Here is a 21,437-nt window from a genome sequence, read left to right as displayed (position 1 = left end):
ACTGGGCTACTTATCCTGAAATATAAACGTGTTAGGAAATACAACTTAAGAATTTTATATATATATATATATATATATATATATATGTCGTACCTAGTAGCCAGAATGCACTTTTCGGCCTACTATGCAAGGCCCGATTTGCCTATTTCCACATATACACACACACACACACATATACACACTCACACACACACACATACATATATATACACATACATACATACATACATACACAGACAGTAAAATATAAAAGGGGTACCACATCTGGTGCAAATGTAGGGACCCATAAACTCGGAGTAGAAAATGAAGAGTACTTAGAAAAGACCTTGTGGATCCTCTCTGAACTCTTTGATATTTTCTTTTCCTACCACTCCTATTCTTTTTGTATGTGTGTATATATATATCTCTCACTTTATTTTAAAATTTCTTTACACAAAAAGTGTTACAACATTGGTTACATGCAGGGTACAAGGTTACTTGTCACAGGTTGTAGAGCTCCTCCAGCTCTTCAGATGGCGGGCAAAAACCATGGATCCATTGCATTATTTTGTCAGAGCAATCGCTGCAATTCACCAAGCTGGCTGGTAAACATTATTTAAACTCGAACATTCCTCATACTTATTCTCTCTCTCTCTGCTTTAGCTGCTGTCTCTATGTATATGGAGTTTTGCACTTGCTCTTCATTATACTGGCAGAGGGAACCCCCACATTTTAATCTCACAATGCTTAAATGTATTGCAAAAGGGGTGCTTCTTTAACTTAATCCTTTGGAAAAGATTTGTAGGCTTTCATGCTGGAGAAAAGGTGACAATGTCAACTGATAAAACTGTTCTGTTCATTGCTTCTTGGCCTTTGCTTTCTTGGCATCATTTTAAGTACCTTTGCAGGCTTTATTTTGCAGTACTGTAGTTGTTTTTGTGGTAATGGGAGTATTTTTATGGTTGTTGATCTTCTTTTATTTCTTTTCTTCAACAGGCATGTGGATGGGAAAGAGAAAACCAAAAAGAGGAAGGGACTGTTTTAGAGCTGCAGTTCCCAGTTCATAAAAGCTCATATTGCCGCTTGAAGCACTGCACCCCACCTGCCTCAACCTCAGTCCCTCTAAGCTCACCCACTCCCTGCTAGTAGTTATTACTACACTACTTCACATTTGATTGCAGACTTTCTTTTAAAGTGTAAACTTGAATATTTAAAATTCTAATGGAGATAATTTGATATTGACTTGAAGGGACCCAAGGTATTTTTTCCTGGGGGATGCAGAAGATTATGGTTGTCATTCTTGTGATTCCTATCAGTCACTTATACCACGTGACAGACTTGGCCATAAGCTCGTGTTCTCAATGTCACTAGTGCCAAAGTGATTGTGACCAGTATTTTTTTTTTAATCTATCTAATGCTGATTATCTCGTATTGTTAAGGCAAGAGAGCCATAATCTTCCCCCAAACCATAGATATCATTCTTTTGGTACTGCGCTGTAGTAGCACGTATTCCAGTGACCAGCTGGTGATCCATTTTCCTTGCAACAGTATTGGAAGTTAACATATTGGACATCCATAGGTTGTAATTAATTATATGGGTCTCCAAATACTGTTAAAAGCTTTGCATATCATGCATTTATTACCAGTCCTATTTTTAACTGGCTCACATTTTATAATTATAAAAATGTTCTAACCTTTAGGTTCTAACATAAATGTTCTTGTTTTTAATCATTCTGTTTAAAAGAGGTGCATTTAGTAAGTGCAGTAATAGTGAATCATAACTCATTCTTATAAAGGTTAGTGCATTACAAAGTTAATTATTTTTGTTCATTTATATCGGGTGACAAAATGTTGAATGTGAGGCAAATGTTTTAGTGGCTGGTCGCTGTGAAGGTCAAGTGCAAGGGAACAGGATGTGACTACTTTGCACTCACTGTATAGACCTACTGATCTATCCTATACTTTTAAGGTGGAAGGAAGTTGATCTTCCTGAGGATGGACTTTGGCATCCAATCCAATTACTTCAGACTGGCAACAAGAATTGTGAATTTTTTGGACAATATAAATGTTGCTTAAAGTTTTCTTTAAGAACTGCCAACTTAAAACAAGTGCACCCACACTCTTCATCAGTATATACACAAATTAAGTTATTTGTACATCACAACAATACAGTTACATTAAAGAACAAAAAATTCTTCTTAAACATTTTGCACATTTTTATTATAAAACTTTTATTCATTACCTTCGTCACCAGTAAAGAAACACTTGATTTTTCCATTAGTTACAGAAACCTTTAAAGTAGCTTCATAAAATGTATACAGTCAGTTATATATGTATTGGATTAGTTTACTAACACTGATGATAGCTTCCCAAGTCTCTTTATGTGTTTATCACAGACTGCCAATAGTCCGTGCTGGAATCATTTGTGTGTAGAATGGCAACACACGTAAAGAGTCGCATCCTTGCAAGTTGTACATACTGTACTTAAGATTGTAAGAGATAAATGCTTTATGTATACACTAGTATTACATACAGCACTAGATTTTATACTCATTATAGGCTCATGTTTTGTTACTTTGGACATAGTATTTAACATCTTATTGATCTTTTCAACTAGTCTAATTCTCTCTCCATGTTCAGTTGGTTGCTAGGCCCACTGCCATAGAATTGTAAATAATGTGTACACTTGTACAAGATATGCACACACTTCCTGTAAATGAAATTCTATTTCTCTCAAAGAATGTGTGCTCCTCTGAAATGTTCTTAAAATCTGTATTATACACATTCTTATCACTCAATACACTTCCAAGTTCAGTTCATTATTCATTAACATAAAAGGTATTTACGCTAAATGTCACTGTGGATGAGCAGTGCTGATCCTGATAGTATCACAAAGTATATTTAGTTATATATTTGAAAACTCTTTGTTAGGCAGTCTAACAAACCATTGATTTGTTTGGAGCTCAGCAGAATTGCCCTTCCTTAATCTTTAATTAAATGCATATCACATGTTGATAAAGACTATGAATTATATTTGTTGTTGTTTTGACCCACTGCAGTATAAACCAAGTTTGTTACAAGACCTAAACTGCCTTACCAAAGACTCTTAGCATTAACGAACCCATAGGGAAAAACCCTCCCCTTGTTATCATATCGTCAATGTGTAATATGTAATGCAAAAATAAACTTTTACTTAGTCACACCCATAAGTTGTGAAGCATCTTTTTTTTTTCTTCTTCTTCTATGGTTAAAGCATGCAAGCAGTGTACTTTTGTATAGAATAATACAAGTAAATGTCATGTGTCTTATGTTTTATGATTAACCTAACCTAAGCATATGAAGATTTTTAAATGAAATTTTTTTTTAACCAGTTGTCAGTGCATTATATGACAGAAACAAATTACATTAATGTGTTCATAGTTAGTGGTCTAGGAGCACCATTATTGGCATGTTACTTGATTTTCAGAAGTAAAAACAGACATCATGCAGAAGGCATTAATACAATGGCTTTATTAGAAAGATATTACAGTATTGGAAAATAGTTTCCTGCAGATAGTCATACATGTATTGAAATATTTTGTGCAAGTTCATTTGTACATGAAGTACTACTGGTATAGAAATATTCTCACACCATATATACAGTGCAGAATATATTTCATGTCTCATTACCATGCTCAAACTTTAGTAATAGCTTGACAAAATATGCACACAAAAATTAATCGTTACTGTATGAGCTCAATTATCCGGACAATGTGGGAAAGACCCCCACCGAATAAGCAGGACATCGAGATAAGCAGAATTCTTACCAGGGAAGTACAAAAATTAACATTCAAAATTCCTGTACCACAACCAACATAATTTGTATTTCAACACAAACTGTAATAAAAACATACTCATCAATACTGTAATTTAATACAAATTTCAGCTTACCTTGTTGCAGTTCGTCTTCTTGATTGAAGCTTTAAAACTAAGAATTCTTGAAAATTTATGTAACCAAACACTTGCCGTCGGCATTCGTGCATACCATGGCTGACAGTCTGACAGCCCCTGGTGCACTACCTTCGCTCCACATAGCTAGAGAATTTCACGCAACATTCTCTAATAAAACCCAGTTTCATAACTGTTATAGATTTCATAAGAATATCAATTATTAGACAAAATATATGTTCTTAATTTATGCTTAATACTTAAACACTGCTTGTATCTACATTAAATTTTTCACTGATAATTTTCCTCTAAACAATACTGTATTGTGTTTCACAGTTCCATAACACATAACTTGTCCTTAATTGTTAGCACAACGTTCTTCCTCTTAACACCTTCAGAATGATTGCTCATTACCAAGACTGCACAGACAGCCTTGGTAAAAAAAATGATCAAAGTTACTTTGAAAACAAAACAGTTATTTAAGAAAATATTTCACTAATGGCACGGCACTGTGGCATAACATGAGGGTCAGGAGCACGTGGCCTGTTTAGCTTGACCCAAAACAAAAATCCCCAAATTTTAGAAGGAAACTAGTCTTTAGCCTGTGCACATAGTTTTTAAGAAATTTGTATTTGTCATAATATTGGATATTTAACTTTTTACTGTGATGAATAGTTCTAAAAGAATTTGTTTATTGTATACAATACAGATTATAGGCCCATCCACATGCCCCATATCTCCCAGGCAGCCCTTCCTGATTCTTCCCTCTCTCCCGATACCTCCTACTTTGAAACCACTCACCCTAAACAACACGCCCTGAACCACAGCTGTACGGGACTAACACTGCACAGCCCGATGCCTGACTTTAGTACAGTATGTGGAAAAATCTCTGGTTTTCTGAATTTCTGTCCTGATAGACAAGATGGTAGAAAGTTATTCGGACTTCACTATTGTAAAGTGGGGTGGAGCTATTCACCAAGGAGCCACCAATAGCAGCCCTTCCAGAAAAGTGAATTATGATTGTGATACTGTACTTTAACATGGCTTCATAGTAGAGTAACCCTGTAGCACATTGGCCAATACAGTTGGCTCCAAACCAACATGTCCTGGATTCCACATCAACACTGAACGAGACATTTGAACAAGTTTTCTTACATCTGATGCCGCTGTTCACCTAAGAATAAGTAAGTACTGTACCTGGGATTCTATTCATAATTGTATCCATTACCCATCCATTTCATAAGTTCCTGGGAGTTAGGCAAATGTTGTGGATTGCATTCTGGGAAAGGTCAGTTGCTGGTGTAGGGGCACCTTACTAAGCCTATAAACCTTCCCATCTTCAACAATGGGAAAATAATACTCTCCAAGAACATTGTAGCATCAAGGCAAGTTAGGTAATGGAGAGACAGTAACAGTCATCATGGTAATTTAATGGGGTCCATAAGCTATCTGGAAAGATACAATTACTGTAAATACAGTATAGTACAGCCAAATACTCTATAATTACCTAATAATAAAACTGTTGTGGCTTCAATTCATTCATTTGCTTTTACAAAATTTGATACAAAAAATATGAAAGTTAAAAATGCAAGTCTACATAAACTGCCTCTCTACTCTATTCTAGCAAAAGTGGATCCCAGCAACAGAACATGAATAATTTTGCTAAAGGATTTTATTTATAATATTTATGTCATATGTATACAACGGATAGTAAGTCATAGCTACAACAAACATTTTATTGTTTAGTTTACTGATAAATCACTACAACATTCTTATAAAGTATGTAAAGGAATACATCAAAATATTTTCATAAGTGCTACTCCTTACAAAATCTACTTTATTTATAAGAATTTTACACAATGATACTATGCTACTGAAATAAACCTGAAACTACAGTACTAAACTTTAATTTACTAAATACGTAGCAAGTTTTATGTCGTCATTACATACTGAGTCAATTAAAAAGGTAGTTTATACCTCAAAACTATTTTTGTACTTATTATTGAATATATTGGCAGTATCAAAAAGAAAAAACAAAGAGGTTCTTTGGTCTCGACTCAGTGAGGATGCAATGATGTATGCCATTTGGCCTTTTCAGCTATCCCAATCCTGAAACTATTCACCTCTAATTTATCCAGTTTCTTGAATAAACTGCACAATATAAATCAGGGTTATGTATCATGCCAGTTAATTTTGTTCGTAAAAATAGTACAGTGGCGGCCAATAAAACTAATGCATACCAAAAATATTTGCTGAACACTGAGTGTGGAACGAAAACACAGGCCCACACGTAGCATTCTCAACCATCATAAGATACTTCGCTTTCTAAACTTCAACTATAAAGATCAGCTTAAGCAACCATTGTTCCAAAGCAAATATGAACTTGCTTTACTCAGGTTTTACTTTCCACAAAAAGGATTTTGGCTTTGATGCAGATGACAGAATGATGCAGAAAATGACCATGTTGAAATGTAATGTGTGTATTCTGCATTACAGTATACATAATAAAATACCACATAAAACTTTGAACCACTTTTGATTTATTGTAAATTAATTAAGTACTAATACCAAAGCAATTTCAAAATTAGCATCACAGATCTTATTTTAAAACAAAAATTAAGAGGGAGAGGGGGGGGGGAATAATTGAATACAATATATATATATATATATATATATATATATATATATATATATATATATATATATATATATAAATATATATATATATCAGTACTGTATATATTATACAGAATATATAATTAGATACATAGAGGGGGGATCTCCTCTGGCTGGAAGAAGCGTACCACCATAGTCTCACGAGAATAATGCACTCAGTGCATTTGAGAGGATTTTTTGGGTCCCCTCCAGTGTAATTTCCATGTTCTTTTGTGCTACAGTACCACCCTCATGTGGATAAAAATATTTGCTTTATCATGTGGAGATAAACTTCCATGTGTAATCAGCTCTTGATTTCATAACATGATAAAACTTCATACTAGATCACTACTACATTTGTAGACAATTTATTACAAAAATTTCACACCAAGTAAAGTTATTTATATGCTTGGGTTCACCAAAGAAGGTTGGGGTAAGTATAGATATACAGTCGAACCTCATCACTCAAGCTTAATTGGTTCCAGAAGGACGTTTAAGTGCCGATCTTTTCGGGTACCGAATAATTCCCCCCCTTTCCAAAAGGAATAATGTAAATTGGACATATGAATACAAACAAATGAAAATATATTCTCACTTTACCTGCACTTAGGAGACTTGATGATGTATGTGGAAGGTGGTGAGTTAGAGGAGGAGAGATGTTACTGTGTGGCAGGGGAGTCCCCTACTATAACAACTTCATCTACTGTAATTGTGCTTCTGGGGTTCTTTTTTTTTTCTTTTTTTTTTCTTTTTTTTTTCCCCCTCATTAGACTCACTGGATTCTTTTCTTATGAGAAACCTGTCCAAAGATGATTGCTTTTGTCTGTCGTATTAAAATGTTTCTAAAGTGAGACATAGCATTGTCATTCAAGAGGTTTTAACACAGTTTGTCAGGGTGATACTTTAAGAAAATTTTGCACTTCCACCCGTTTAAACACATTTCTTATATTAGAGAACCAGGGCCATCCTCCCAACCCTCATCCTCTGAAGACAATTCCTCAGCTGGTGTGTTGCTCCTCTCTCTGAAGGTCCTGCAGTTCTTCTGTGGTAAGCTCTGCTCCATGCTCTTCCACTATTTACTTCACACCATCAGCACAAACTTCCAAGCCCAATGACCTGCTCAGTCTTTCTGCTTCGTCATCTGGCCACAGTTTCCTCCAGGTAGAGTTCATGCCCCTTTCAGAGACTTTTTCCCAGGCTGTCTATGAGGCAATAGAGGACATTGAAGTGGTTCTTCCAGAATTCATGGATTTTCATTTCTATCATGGATCTAACTCATTTTCTTTTCATTTGGCTATTATCACTACTTTTCTTAAGCACCAAGGTGACTTATGCAAGCTAAAAATATAAAAATATCCAAGAAAACACGAGAAGTTTAACAGGGGTATGTATTAAATGACAGCTACTGAGAACAGACTTGTCTGTTATGCGTGTTTACTTTTGAGTGCCGAATTGTGCGAGTTGTGAGCCGTTCATGTATGAGGTTCCTCTGTAAAAGGATTAACAATAGGATGAAAGTAATTATGGGAAGCATTAATTCCAAAAAACTATTTAACATTATCTGCATCACAGAATATTGGCAAAATACTAGAAATAATTCAGAAAGCCGAACTTCAACCACTGTGTTTTGTCAAGTAAGACGAGTGATACAGAAATCATGTCATTGTAGTCCTAAATGTATATGTTCATGAATTGTGAACAGTGCATTGTGGAATTTACTGTACTGTACAGTAATTATGATAGTGAAGAATTATGTAGAAATTTCATTGGTTGTTGCATTTTATGACAACTACTGTTTTGAATCAAGTCATTTTCTTTAATTTTAAGTTAGGCATTGTTCCATTCTGTGATGTGAGCAGGGTACAGTATAGTATTGGAGAACCCTGTACAGTATATGAGAAACAGATTTTAAACAGTGACAAGGAAATCACAATAACATGATATATGTATGAGAAAATCATTGAAGCAGAATGGGGACTGAACCAGCACCCTGTTCCAGTGATTTACTGTGTCTGGCATGTCCATTTATCTGCTGATCCATACTGTTAAAGTCATTTGATGTCTCTATTATGTACAAAGTGTGAGAGCACCACAACAAAGTATAAATGTCACCAGGGTTGTGGCATACCTGGAGAGGGTTCAGAGTCATTCTACTTCTCAAGCCCGGCCTGGGGCCAGACTTGACTTGTGATAACTTGGTCCAACAGGCTGTTGCTAGGAGCGGGATGCTTCTTGAAGACATCCACCTTTGTTCTGGCAATATTTCTAATGCTTGCTGGGAGAGTATTGAACAGCTGTGGACTTTTGATGTTCAGACAGTGCCAGTTGCACCTTTTTCTCCTCACTGGTTCGATTATGCATTTCCTTCAATCTCTCTCACTCCAGTTTGCTGATATTCTACTGTGCAAATTTGGGACCTGGCCTTCCAGGTTTATATTATTTGATAACTCTCTCATCTCCTTTCCAGTTTACATTTTGAATGCTTTGAGATGGTCTCAATAGTTTGGGTGTTTAATTGTGTGAGTACTGTATAGGTTCTCTGTATTCCCTCTATTTCAGCAATCTCTCCTGCTCCAAAAGGGAAAGCGAGTACTGAGTAGTACTCAAGACAGAACAGCACCAGTGATTTAAATAATATTAGCATTGCTGTGGGATCTCTGGATTTGAACCTTCTCATAATCCATTCTATTATTTTCCTGGCTGCCACTGTATTTGCTTCGTAATGTTCACTAAAATATCAGGTCATCAGACATCATCAATTCCCAGATCTTTTATATGTTGCTTTTCTTCTATGAGTAAGTCTGTGTCATGTACCCTTTGTTTCATTCCAGTTCCTCATTTCCACCATACTTAAATACTTGGAGCTAATCAATGTTAAACATCAATAAATATGTTTATTGGGGCACTAAACATAGTGGCCTTTTAAGATTTTACCAATTTCTTTGTCGGCTTCTGCGTACGAACCTTAAGTTGTAAGTACAAGTTCAATACTAGTGGACGTCTTTAATTTGGATTTGGATTACAAATGTTTTGGATTTTCTCCATCTCTTGTATAGCTTTCCGTCTCAATTCCAATTCCTCAGACTGGTATCGAATTGCCCTTCAGTGTCTGCTCTATATCTTCTATCTCCTGGCTTAGATTTCTTTTTCTTTGTTCTGAGTCATGTCTGTTTAAGCATACCCATGATTTTTTTTTCCTTGTGAGTATGTATAGTCGCCTGTATCCTCTTTCCGACCCTTCACACAGGCACATGCTTCAGCATTTGGTTGGGCATATTTCCCTGCGTGGAAAATATTGTCTCTTGATATCAGTCCGCCCATACTCGGAACACTGGCCAAATGCTCGTTGATCCAGCGGCCAGCCCTCTCATGATTGAATGAAAAACGCCTTACTTGTGACTTCCATCTGAGTAGTTTCAAACTTTCCTTAAGCTTAAGACCGTTTCCCATTGAATGTTTACAAGGTCTATATTTTTCCCAGTCAATCCACTTGTTAAAATTTAATTGATTGAACAACCCTTCATACTTGCTGATCCTCCTGGCTCTACTGCATGTATTAATGTTAATTTGAACTTTATGAACTTGCAGACTAAGTATGTAGGATGAGAGGTTGTAATGTCTCATTATTTCTTCATTGTATGTGAAGATCAGGCCAAGTGTGTTTTCATCCATACTGTACTTGGTTATTTAATACGTAAGTTGAGCAAGAATTTGTCAGTAATTCTCTGACCTGTGGTTGGTTATTTCCAGGTGGATTGGGTGGATTGAAGTCTCCAAGGGAGATAAATATCTGGTACCGAGTTTGCTAGGTTAACAAGGATACTGTACTCTCTATTTTGTGTATCTACCCTGTGAACTCTGCAACTGTTGCATCTGGCAGTTTGTATAATAGAATAATAATTAGGTTTATTAGGCTTAGTGAGCCTTTAAATTTAGTTATTATTACAAATAAAGTGCTAAGACAGAATGGCTGTGTATCACTTAAGATGCCTATAATCTCACGCAGAAAGACAAGTTTAGAGCATTACATTTAAAGAGAAGATCATGAGTTTTAACAATGATTTTTCATTTGTCTTGATAATTTAATTATCTTACCACTATTCTTAACATGTGGCTCCACCCTTCTGTGTCCTTCATGTGAGCCCTCCTTCCTTGCCAACAACCCAGGCATATAAATAGCATGAACTAGTATAAATTGCTCGTTTACTTGACAAACCTCTTGAAGCAAGACGTTGCAAATAAAATTCAAACCTACCACCAAGTCTTTCACTTTGCATCAGTGTTAAATTTATTAAATGTATGAGTGACTTAAGAGGAGCATGATGTGAACAAAATTACATCCCCCCCCTCTCCTCATACATAAATTAGCATTTTCTTCCTCACAAGATAAACCACCAGATTTCTTGATGTCTTCATGCCATTCCCAGCAAACATTCTGGTTATTTCACAAGGTACAATTATGTTTAAGGATTAATTTTAATGCACAGATAGTAACATTTCCGTAACAAAAACAAATAAAGTATATGCACAACATACCTACTTATATTACGCAAATCAGATCTGACCCAACTGGAAAGAGTAAGTCTTAGCACCTTATTGAGGCCTTCTCTTTCAATGCCTTACTGTGCCAAGATGAAGCACCTCACACCTTTGCAAACTATATACAGTACTGTACTAAACATATTTTACATATGAAAAATGCTTTTCAATCATTTAGCCATCGAGAGAGACTAAGTAGATAAACAACTCATGTTGGGTTACCAATGATGAAGACTGAACAGAGATGTTTATAAAATACATACATGCTAATATCATTATAATATTTTTGTCCTCTGAAAATTACTTTTTCACTGAGTAACATGCTAAGTTTGTGTTTACTATAAAGTAACTGCATTTTGCATACAACAAAGTAACTCCTCCACTTGAGAAGGGATGGCTGTATACTATACGGGTCACTACAGAGACTATACGGCTCTGTAGGCACACACACATCCTCTACTACTGTATATTCATCCCTTCAAATTTGTACCCTTGTAAATCTGAGGGTACTGTATTTACTATTTGAGCCTATAGGATCAAACTGCTATCTTGGGCCCTGCCTTTCTAACAGTGGTTTCTCTAACGTAGACTAAGACCTATTTTTCCTCATTTTACAAACTACGTATTTCTCTGACACGTACGTATGAATGCGTGTCATGTTGTACTTAATAGCCAGAACCGCACTACTTGGCCTAATATGTCTAACAGGCATAGTGATTTTCATTATTTTCAAATATCTCTCTTCAAATTGGTTTGTTCCAATAAATATTATTATATTAAGAATGTGAATTACTGAATCGGTTAGGTTAGATCAAGTTTTTATGCAAGTTAAAAAAAAATGAGAAGGCTGAGACCACATATATTTTACATTTAGTCTATACACACACACATACACATATATGTGGTTTCTGCCTTCTCACACTCCAATTTCTATTTTATGTTTATGAAAGATGTCGGGAGCCCCGTGTCGTCCAGACAACTTGCGGTCCCACCCTCCTCTTACACTGTCTCTACAACTGTCTCTCAGTACGGCTCTGATGACCATTCAGGAGAGTTGAAAGTGCTAAGCTGTTATCCTTTCAAATTTTTATATAATTATAAGAAACCAAACATTAATATTAGATGATGAGACTAGTTGCATCTTTTTAACATAAAGAGGCAAAACAGAAAACAAACTTTTATATGCACTGTAGATTTATTCACTAAGTTCAGCTAGCCTTTTCTTCTCCGGCATTCATCTTTAGACTGACAGGTGTTTCAATACAATACTGCTGAGAATATTTAGTACAGTACTAGAAGAGTACTAATTTTCCAAGTGTTCCAAACCCTGGGCACAGTATGTGCAACTGGTGATCAAGAAGAAATGCATCTTATAACTAAATGACATAACACACAATTTTTATAAATAAGAGGTTATTTAACTTTTAGAATTTATCTATAATTTAGTTCACTTATTGTGAGCCAACTGTTGGCTCACAAGCAAAAAGACTGCTATATATAAATACAGCACTAAACCCATCTTTAATTTACTGGTATATATATATCCAATAGTTTAAGGTTTCTGACCCATCATGACTTCCTTAAGACAATTTTGTGACCATTTGCATCTCTCATTGTCAGAGAAAGGAAGCCTATTAAGCATACCAAGAGCTTCCTCACTAAAGACAAGACTATCTTCACAGTCACCCAACCAGTTACTGGCCAGACCAAACAAAGTTTAACCTAGAGAGTGACATTACCATTATCCACTACACCACTGGCCTATATTTCATAACACACCGACTTTAACGTTCAAACTAAACTATCTAATTAGCTATTATAATCATCGAGCATCCAGCTTTTTGTTGTACTGTAGTTGACAGTCTAATTTTAGCAAAGGTTCATTTGGTGGAATACGCACACTCCTGCCATAATTATAATACAGTATTATGTCAACTCTGGTAGTATGATGTTTTACTGAGCTCTTATTAAGCATGTTTATACAAATTGGAGGATGTCATAACACAGGTACCCACCAACTGAGGAGTCGAGACAAAATCATGATTCAAGCTGTGGCAGGAATACAAATACTGTCAGATAATGCACTGTGTATGCAACATAGCTTCATTATGCTATTGTGTGAAACATGTTCATCATTCATAAAATGCTGTGTGATTTGATCAAAGAATGGAATTCTTACCAAGTAATAACAGTTAAAGTGACCTTAGACATTTTACACAAATTTCTTCCTAATCATGTCTACAGTCTATTTGCATTACTTAATATTCTATTAAAATTAGCTATGGTGAAAATCAGCACTTAAAATAAAATAATTAAAGAATATCTGGTTGATATCAGTAAAGGTTCCTAATTAGTTACCTGTAATTCCAAATGGACTAGAAATGATTAGCCTTTCATTCAGACAAATGACAAATTTATAACAGGTGATATAAGAACTTTGACAGTAATGGTGCATTTTCAATACCATCAATATAAAGTATTAATATATAGTGCACCAAGTAATCTCCAATAACATCTTTAAATAAGCAAACTGGTAATGTTTCATACTTTATATCAAAATAGACTATATAATGTAACAATGCAATTATCATTATATTGCTAAATTAATAGTCATTCAGTACTGGAATTTAATACACAAAACAGACCTCATTCATATAAAGAACTGAAATAAGCTTAAGTATGATAATGATAAACAAATCTATAAAGCTGCACTTGCTGTTATGCTCATGAACAAGACAAGCAAAATCCATCCTCTATCCTGCCAGCAGCAGTGTGATCACAACATTATGCACCTAGTGAGTTCAATATAGAATTTTTTTTTTCCACGTTACCCAGTTTAATTGAAAGCACTGTTTTGGTAACTTTCACTGCAACCCCTTCAACAATGATACAAAATATAAAGCTATCACATTGTAATGTCAAAAACAAAATAAGGCTTGCTACAAATCAGACATGATATCAAGAATCCATAATCTACACCAGGTAGCACAAGTCAAAATGACTACATTCATAAATAAATAAGTTCTTATTTTACTAAAGTATAAAGTGAGGTAAAATCCTTGATGAATACCTTAAACATGAGTAGCATAACATACACAGAATCTGAGAAGCTTTACACACTACAGTACAAGCTTCTGTAAACTGCAATCAAGAACTATTCATCATTAACACCATCAGTAAGTGTAGTGTACACAACTTTGTGGCGAGCCAAGTGGCAAAAATGTGGCTGGAACGTGAAGGTGCTCTAACATGTACTGCGCAAATGTCGTGTGACACTGCACAAGTGAAGGCTTGGGTGTGTGAGAGGTCCTCAGGGAAGTGTGATGCGGGGGAAAGGGCAGCAAACGCCGAAGGATGCGCTAATTTTAGAGTACTGTATCTTAAATGTTCTAATCAGCGGAATGTTAAATAAATGTTCAACTATACTGTACATACTGCTGAGAAGCATCAGGACAAAGAAAGGAAATACAGTACAAAAATACAGAGTTCCTCCAGTTCTCTATTATCTAGTGCAAGTATTACTACTAATTCTAACCACTGAGGCTTTTGTACTATTATAAATTACTAAAAAAGCTTTACAGTACAGTATTTTGAAACTTAGTCAATATAAAAAAAATATTACGCCCATTACAAAGATTGACATTAAATAATAAAGTTGTGACCAGCATAAAGAAATTGTGAAGTAAACAAAACAAGCATTGCACGTGAAAAGAGAGAGCCAAACAGGAAGCAAGCTTAAGTAATAAAATGTCATTAATGGTGGCAAATACTTTTTTTGGCCATTTGAAATATGGGTAAAGTTCAATCAGGCATCATGTGTTGAGCAGCCAATCCAAGTCAGAAAGAAAACCAATAAATAATTAATTAAGACACAAACTAATAATTACACAAAATAAGTCACGTCACAAACCTTACGAGTACAAATCTCTGCAGTGCATATTAATGTGTGTATCAATGTATGTATGTATGTATGTATGTGTATGTGTACTCGCCTAGTTGTGTTTGCGGGGGTTGAGCTCTGGCTCTTTGGTCTAACCTCTCGACTGTCAATCAACTGATGTACAGATTCCTGAGCCTACTGGGCTCTATCATATCTACATTTAAAACTGTGTATAGAGTCTACCTCCACTACATCACTGCCTAATGCATTCCATCTGTTAACTACTCTGACAAAGTTCTTTTTAACATCTCTATGGCTCATTTGGCTACTCAGTTTCCACCTGTGTCCCCTTGTTCGCATACCACCCATGTTAAAACAGTTTATCTTTATCTACCCTGTGTGTGTACGTGTGTGCGTGCGTGTACACACTGCAAAGAAAGACTTGAAAGATCATGTTATACACAGCAACAACACACTGTTGTGTATTACTAGCATGGGTCAAGATGTTGAGTAATACTGTATGAGCTGGTTATCAAAAGCCTGCTGAACCAAATATTTGGATTATCCAGTCAAGATTGTGTCGATATTTTTGGGGGGCAAAATTTTGCTGTATCTAGATAACCGGAGATTTGGTTGGATAATGCAGACTGGTATGGTCTAAGTCAAGTGCGGATAAACTTTCTGGCAAGACTGCCATATCCAAATAACCGGAGATTAGATTATGTAAATTTAAAACAACTACACATTTCAAGATGTTTAGTATCAAACAAGAAGACAAACTACAACACGGTAAGTTGACTTTTGTTTTAAATTATATTTTTAATGTATTGTGTGTGGAAATGTGAATTATGTTGGTTATGGAAAAAAAAATTACGAAATATTGTAATTTTTGGATTTCCCAGGTAAAAATTCTGCTTATCCAGGTGCCTGGCTTATCTGGTGAGGGGTTCATGCTTATCTGGCTTATCTTCCATATAGTCTGGATAAGTGAGCTCAATATTGTGTAACAGCAGCATGGGTCAGTATGTCTTAGATTAAATCTACAGATTCGCCTCATGATCAATAATATAGAAATTAATCCCTTTACTAGTGAAATACTTACTAGTCTTAATATTGTCTTTCAAGAACTTGACCAACTGCTTCACTGCAGATAAACACACACAGACTATAAAAGGTTTCAATGGAACCATTTTTAAACAAACTTTTATTTGATTTTAATCAGGCCACACTAGTGTGGCAATCTGCTCTTAAAACGTATATTGCCAAGTTATGTCAGGTACATGCTTTTTCTGAAATTATCAGGCTTTTATGACTCTTACGTTGAGTCTTGCACAAATTACAATATTGTTTAGAGGAATTATGACAAAGTTAGTTACCCACCAAATAGATTTCAGGCATTAAAAAGAAGGCCAGACAAACCCAAGATAATGAAGGGGAAGAGGAACATTCGTGAATGTTGACCGTGTGTGCTGAGGAACTCTCTGGCTTTATCAACTGAAAATAAAATGAAGGAAAATGGATGTTAGTTATGGGTATATATTTGTTTAATTTTTTCTATGAGTTTGCCTCCATTTAAATATGTTTTGCATATTTTGATCAAATGTGTATACCAATTTGATATTTTAGATATACAAGTGGGGATAGTGGTGCGTGTTGTTACCACTATACTACACAGAATACAATATTCAGTTTTCTCATGGGACTCGATTATCCAATATTAAAGGTGGCGTGCATTTTTTTTGTTCTGATTACCTATAAATGGGCAGACACGCATTTTTGTCCCTTGACTGTTTGGGTGCCATTTATCTTTATTACTCAAGAACCAAAATCAAATCCAATATTTAAGTACTGTAATTATAAAAAACAAAAAAGTACTAAGCCAGTATGACTATATAGCACCACTGAAGTCACATGTAAAAAGTAATGTACAGAGGGAAAATCATGCTAAACAAACGATTTAATTCCATGACAAGGCTGTCAGAATTAGACTACAGAACAAAGGATGGAAAGACTGCATCCTAGACTCCCAACATTTTTTCGATGCATTTCCTCACGAGACCAACATGTAAGATGGAGAGACAAGTGGGGATAACAAGAATATCACGGGATCAAGTACAGTACTTGACAGACATGAAGCAGAGGGTCATAGAGAGATATCGGGCATGTGAAGAGCGGAAAGTTGTGTTCCCCAGGGCTCTGGCCTAGGACCATTGCTCTTTTTAATCTATGAAAATGATCTCGCAGAGGAAGTGAGCTCATACCTGCAGATATTTGCTGAAGATACAAAGTTAATGAGGAGAGCAAGAACTGAAGAGGACTGTCGAGATGCAAAAAGACCTTAAACTTCAGGAGTGGGCAGATAAATGACTGCTGAAATTCAGTGCAAATAACTGTAAAGTACAGTAATGAAAATGGGAAAGGAAGATAGGAGTCCTGTATTTAATTACATTATACCATAAGAGTAAAAGACCTGGGAGTAGAATTAATTCCAACACCGACACGAGAAGCTCATATGAACAGGTTAACATCAATAGCACATGAGAAGTTAGCAAACATAAGAATGTAATTTAAGAATCTAAACAAGAAGGCTTTCAGTTTCATACACTGCCCATGTGAGATCATTAGTTGACTGCAGCACCAGCATGGAACCTCCACATTGTGAAGCATAAACAAACTAGAAGTTCAGACTTCTGCAACTAGTACCAGAATTGAGGTGCCTCAGCTATGAGGACCGGTTGAGAGAATTCGCCTTCACAATCTAAGAAGAGAGAAGAAACAGAGGGAATATATTAACTTCATGCAAGATTTTGAGGGAGAATAGATAAAGTGGACAATGAAATCCAGTTTAAATTAAAGAGAGAAAGAACACGGGACATTGGTGGAAGCTGGATACACAATCGAGTTGAAGAAATGGGTAATCGGCAAATGGAATGCACTGAAAAGGTTGAAGCTAATTCCATCCTAATCTTGACAAAATCATATGAACATTTTAATGCCGAGATAGGTAATTAGAGTGCTAGGTACAAAGAGCTAGGAGGTAGGGCTTAAAGTGTTACATCTCACTCCTTCAGTCAATAATAGGTTACCACCTTACCTCATGCCACACTGCTCACCACTCTGCACTATAGTGGTCACCTCTTTCCCCACACCACACCACATTGCTCACCACAATACTCACAAAACTGTTCACTGACTAAAACACCAATGCTGTTTTACCAACAAGACTTGGGCTACTAATATGATGGTATAAGGAGAAAAGGGAGTAAAATATGGAAATGTAATGAGCACAGGCAGGATTTGGTAAATGGAGGGGTAGTTAAGGGGTAGTAATGAGGGATAAGAGGGAGAAGGGATGGGAGAGTGGTTGAATACACACACATGTATGTGTGCACAAATTTAGTACTGTACAACTATGCTTATTAATTTTCAAGATGTTGTTTAAGCTCCACTCTCGGTTAGTGTTAAAACGGTTCTAAATGGTGCCCTACAAACCTCAGTATCCAAAACTCTTTCAAAGTTCCAAGCTGACATGTGATCATTTTCTCCAGTTATCACACATGCACAAAAATATGCAGGAATATTTAAATTCTCATTATTACAAGGTATTCCTACTATGAATACCAAATTCAATGATGGAGAAAGAGGTGGGGAAAAACTTTAAAATCTAAATCCAGTTTCAATATTTATGTAGACAATGTATTTGTTCATAATACTCTCATAAGCCTTCAGTTAAAAATATAAATGTATATATTTTGTCTAAAACAAATATTGTATCTTAGTGCATTACCTAAAATGTTAAAATTTTATTAAAAAACCAACTTTCTGGCATATTTTCTGCACAAATGAAATATACTGAGTTACAGGGGTATTTATAATATTGTTGTGCATGTTAATTAACCACAAGGTTGCCACACGGCTCTGCAAAAAGCTCTCGAGAATCTTAGCAAAACACGTTATAAATAATCAGCGACTTAAAACCATGAAAATCAAACTCGAGTCACCTGCCTCTCACAGGGAAACATTTAGACGAGTGTGCAGGTCTACAGCACCAGACAAGTCTTAGCCTTAATCATGATAACAGGTTTTATCAATACTATTATCAGTAGGAATGAACTATTACTATAAAGGCAAACATTTCATGAAAGTGTGATAAAGTTACTACAGCCTTCACTACTCTCAAAATTCCTTCACTACTGTAAAAATTACAAATTGTTAAAACACCAGTCGAGTACTGCACTTCTAACAGCACGTCGAGCATTAATGAATTCCCGTAGAAAATGGTTTTGATAATCAAATACTACCACACACACAAACAAGAAATTTATATGCTTTAATAAAAGTTTGTTCAGGATGAAAAATATATTCAAGTGTGTCTGGAATTAAAAATGTGAAGATAATCTAAGAAAGTTTACAGGTTAAGGAAAGTACATATGTATATGAGAAGAGTAAGCACAAAATGACGTGGTGGTGGTGAGAGATGCGAGTATTAACATTATATGAATATGTCTGAAAGGATGGTATATGAAATATCCCACCGAGATGAGTGGGAAACAGATGAGATTAGTGATGCGCAGTAACTATGTTGTTTCCAGACAATTGCTTCACTAATCCTGCTGCAAACCTGATATATAGTGTATGTACTCAGCACATGCTCCAGCAGAAAGGAAAAACCTATATTATATATTTCATCTCACAGGTATGGACACGTCTTAAAAATTCTTTTGAGGAATTTCAAGACACATGGGTGATGATGGTTTACAAAATATAGAAATTTAAATTGTACAACAAACTTTACACAACCAAAATAAATAAAAAAATGTGAGCCACTTCTTGGAACATCACTGACACACATGGGCTAACATGCACCTTGTTTCTGTTGCAAAATCACTGTATTTAGTCAAGTTCTTCCTGAGCAGTACTAAGTTGTTCCTCTCCTTCAAGACTGGAGGAGGAAGGTTGGGAGGACGACAACTGGGAAGTGGATGAGATGGACATTGGTGTTGCTTCCTCAATTTCAGCCCCTTGATCAAATCCATTCTCCTCCAGAGCTGAAGGGGCAGGGGGAGGCAATGGTCTGTGCAAGGAGAATGGCATATCTCTTCGTCGGTAGAGGAGCAGATAGGCTTGTTCATTGATCACACGAGATTCCTGGCAGAAGTTGACTCGGCTGTCATCGAACAACCTCCAGTCTAGTTAAACAGAAAGCAAAGCACAGTACATTAATATTGCCAAACATTGATAAAATACGCACACTCTCTTGTCCCGCCTCTCAACTGTCAATCAACATGTGTACAGATGCCTTAGCCTATTGGGCTCTATCATATCTACACTTGAAACTGTGTATGGAGTCTGCCTCCACTCTATCACTTCCTAATATATTCCATTTATTAACTACTCTGACACTACAAAAATTATTTCTAATGTCTTTATGGCTCATTTGGGCACTCAATTTCTGTGTGTACCCCTTGTGTTAAATAAACTGTCTTTGTCTACCCTATTAATTCCTTTGTGAATCTTGTATGTGATCATGTCCCCCCCTAATTCTCCTGTCTTCCAGCAACGTGAGATTTAATTCCCGTAGTCTCTCCTCATAGCTCATGCCCCTTAGTTTGGGCACTAGTTTGGTGGCAAGCCTCTGAACCTTCTCAAAATTTAATTTTATGCTTAACGAGATATGGACTCCATGCTGGAGCTGCACTCTCCAGCATGGAGTATGCACACTCCAAATATATACATAAAACTACTCCATATATATGGAGATTGCACACTCGTATATACTGTATATATATATACTCTCACAATGTATATACATTACATACATACATATTATATGCAACAACAATCACAAAATACTGATCAAGGTGTTAAGAAAAACCACATTAAAATATGAAGGAAGTCATAACCTTTCAACTGAAGAAGACCTAACAGTTGAACACATTAGCTTCTTTCACATTTTAATGTGGGTTCATAGTGTGCTTGTGCGCATTTTTTTTTATACACTGCATGAAAAAGAAGAGAATGGAAAAGAATAGCGATGCCAAAAATAATACAAAAGACTAATAAGGTAGAAACTTTCAGGGTCAATCAATGCCAACACCTCAATTAATTGACAAGCAAAGTATGATATGCTAACCAAGACTATCTAAAATTACATTAAGTAACTCCTTAAACCTAAGCCATAAACTTACCAATCTCAGACTGACGAGTGTCGTGTTTGGCCACCAGACGAGCGTAGGAGGTATAATGGCCGCCTAAGAGACGACCCATATGGTTTATGACACCATAGAGATCGTACACTGCAGGACCGTCTTCAGGCTCGGCTGACATGTAAGGCAGCAAATTTAACCCTCTGCCAGCAATAAGCATAGATAAGACATTTATCCAATACCTAGTTATTAATACATTATTATTATTATTATTATTATGGTTAAATACAGTAAACTGTGCTAAATACATA

At 35.8% G+C, this 21,437-nt stretch overlaps 2 protein-coding genes across 11 annotated transcripts in view; one reads left to right on the top strand and one right to left on the bottom strand.

The window, feature by feature from the left end:
- Positions 1–3,285, top strand: part of pnut (septin 7-like protein pnut) — a 108,160-nt gene extending 104,875 nt beyond the window's left edge. For all 7 annotated transcript variants that reach the window (XM_069335796.1, XM_069335795.1, XM_069335793.1 and 4 more), the window contains one exon: positions 976–3,285. In XM_069335796.1, the coding sequence (XP_069191897.1) occupies positions 976–1,024 (49 nt within the window). In that variant the 3' untranslated portion in view covers positions 1,025–3,285. The remainder of the gene's footprint in view (positions 1–975) is intronic.
- A 2,032-nt stretch (positions 3,286–5,317) lies between these two features.
- Positions 5,318–21,437, bottom strand: part of LOC123762031 (ubiquitin carboxyl-terminal hydrolase 19) — a 36,924-nt gene continuing 20,804 nt past the window's right edge. For 2 of the 4 annotated variants that reach the window (XM_045748211.2, XM_069335790.1), the window contains exons 18-20: positions 21,169–21,329; positions 19,847–20,169; positions 5,318–16,474 (exon numbers count right to left, since the gene is read on the bottom strand). In XM_045748211.2, coding sequence (XP_045604167.1) covers positions 19,874–20,169; positions 21,169–21,329 — 457 coding nt within the window. In that variant the 3' untranslated portion in view covers positions 5,318–16,474; positions 19,847–19,873. Of the gene's footprint in view, positions 16,475–18,649; positions 20,170–21,168; positions 21,330–21,437 lie in introns of those variants that run through there. The other 2 variants (XR_006773293.2, XM_069335789.1) reach the window with 2 other exon arrangements.

Source organism: Procambarus clarkii, chromosome 34, assembly GCF_040958095.1.
Source record: "Procambarus clarkii isolate CNS0578487 chromosome 34, FALCON_Pclarkii_2.0, whole genome shotgun sequence".
NCBI classification, from domain to species: Eukaryota; Metazoa; Arthropoda; class Malacostraca; order Decapoda; family Cambaridae; genus Procambarus; species Procambarus clarkii.
Note: the sequence above shows the minus strand (reverse complement) of the source record. Positions and strands in the feature narration are given on the sequence as shown.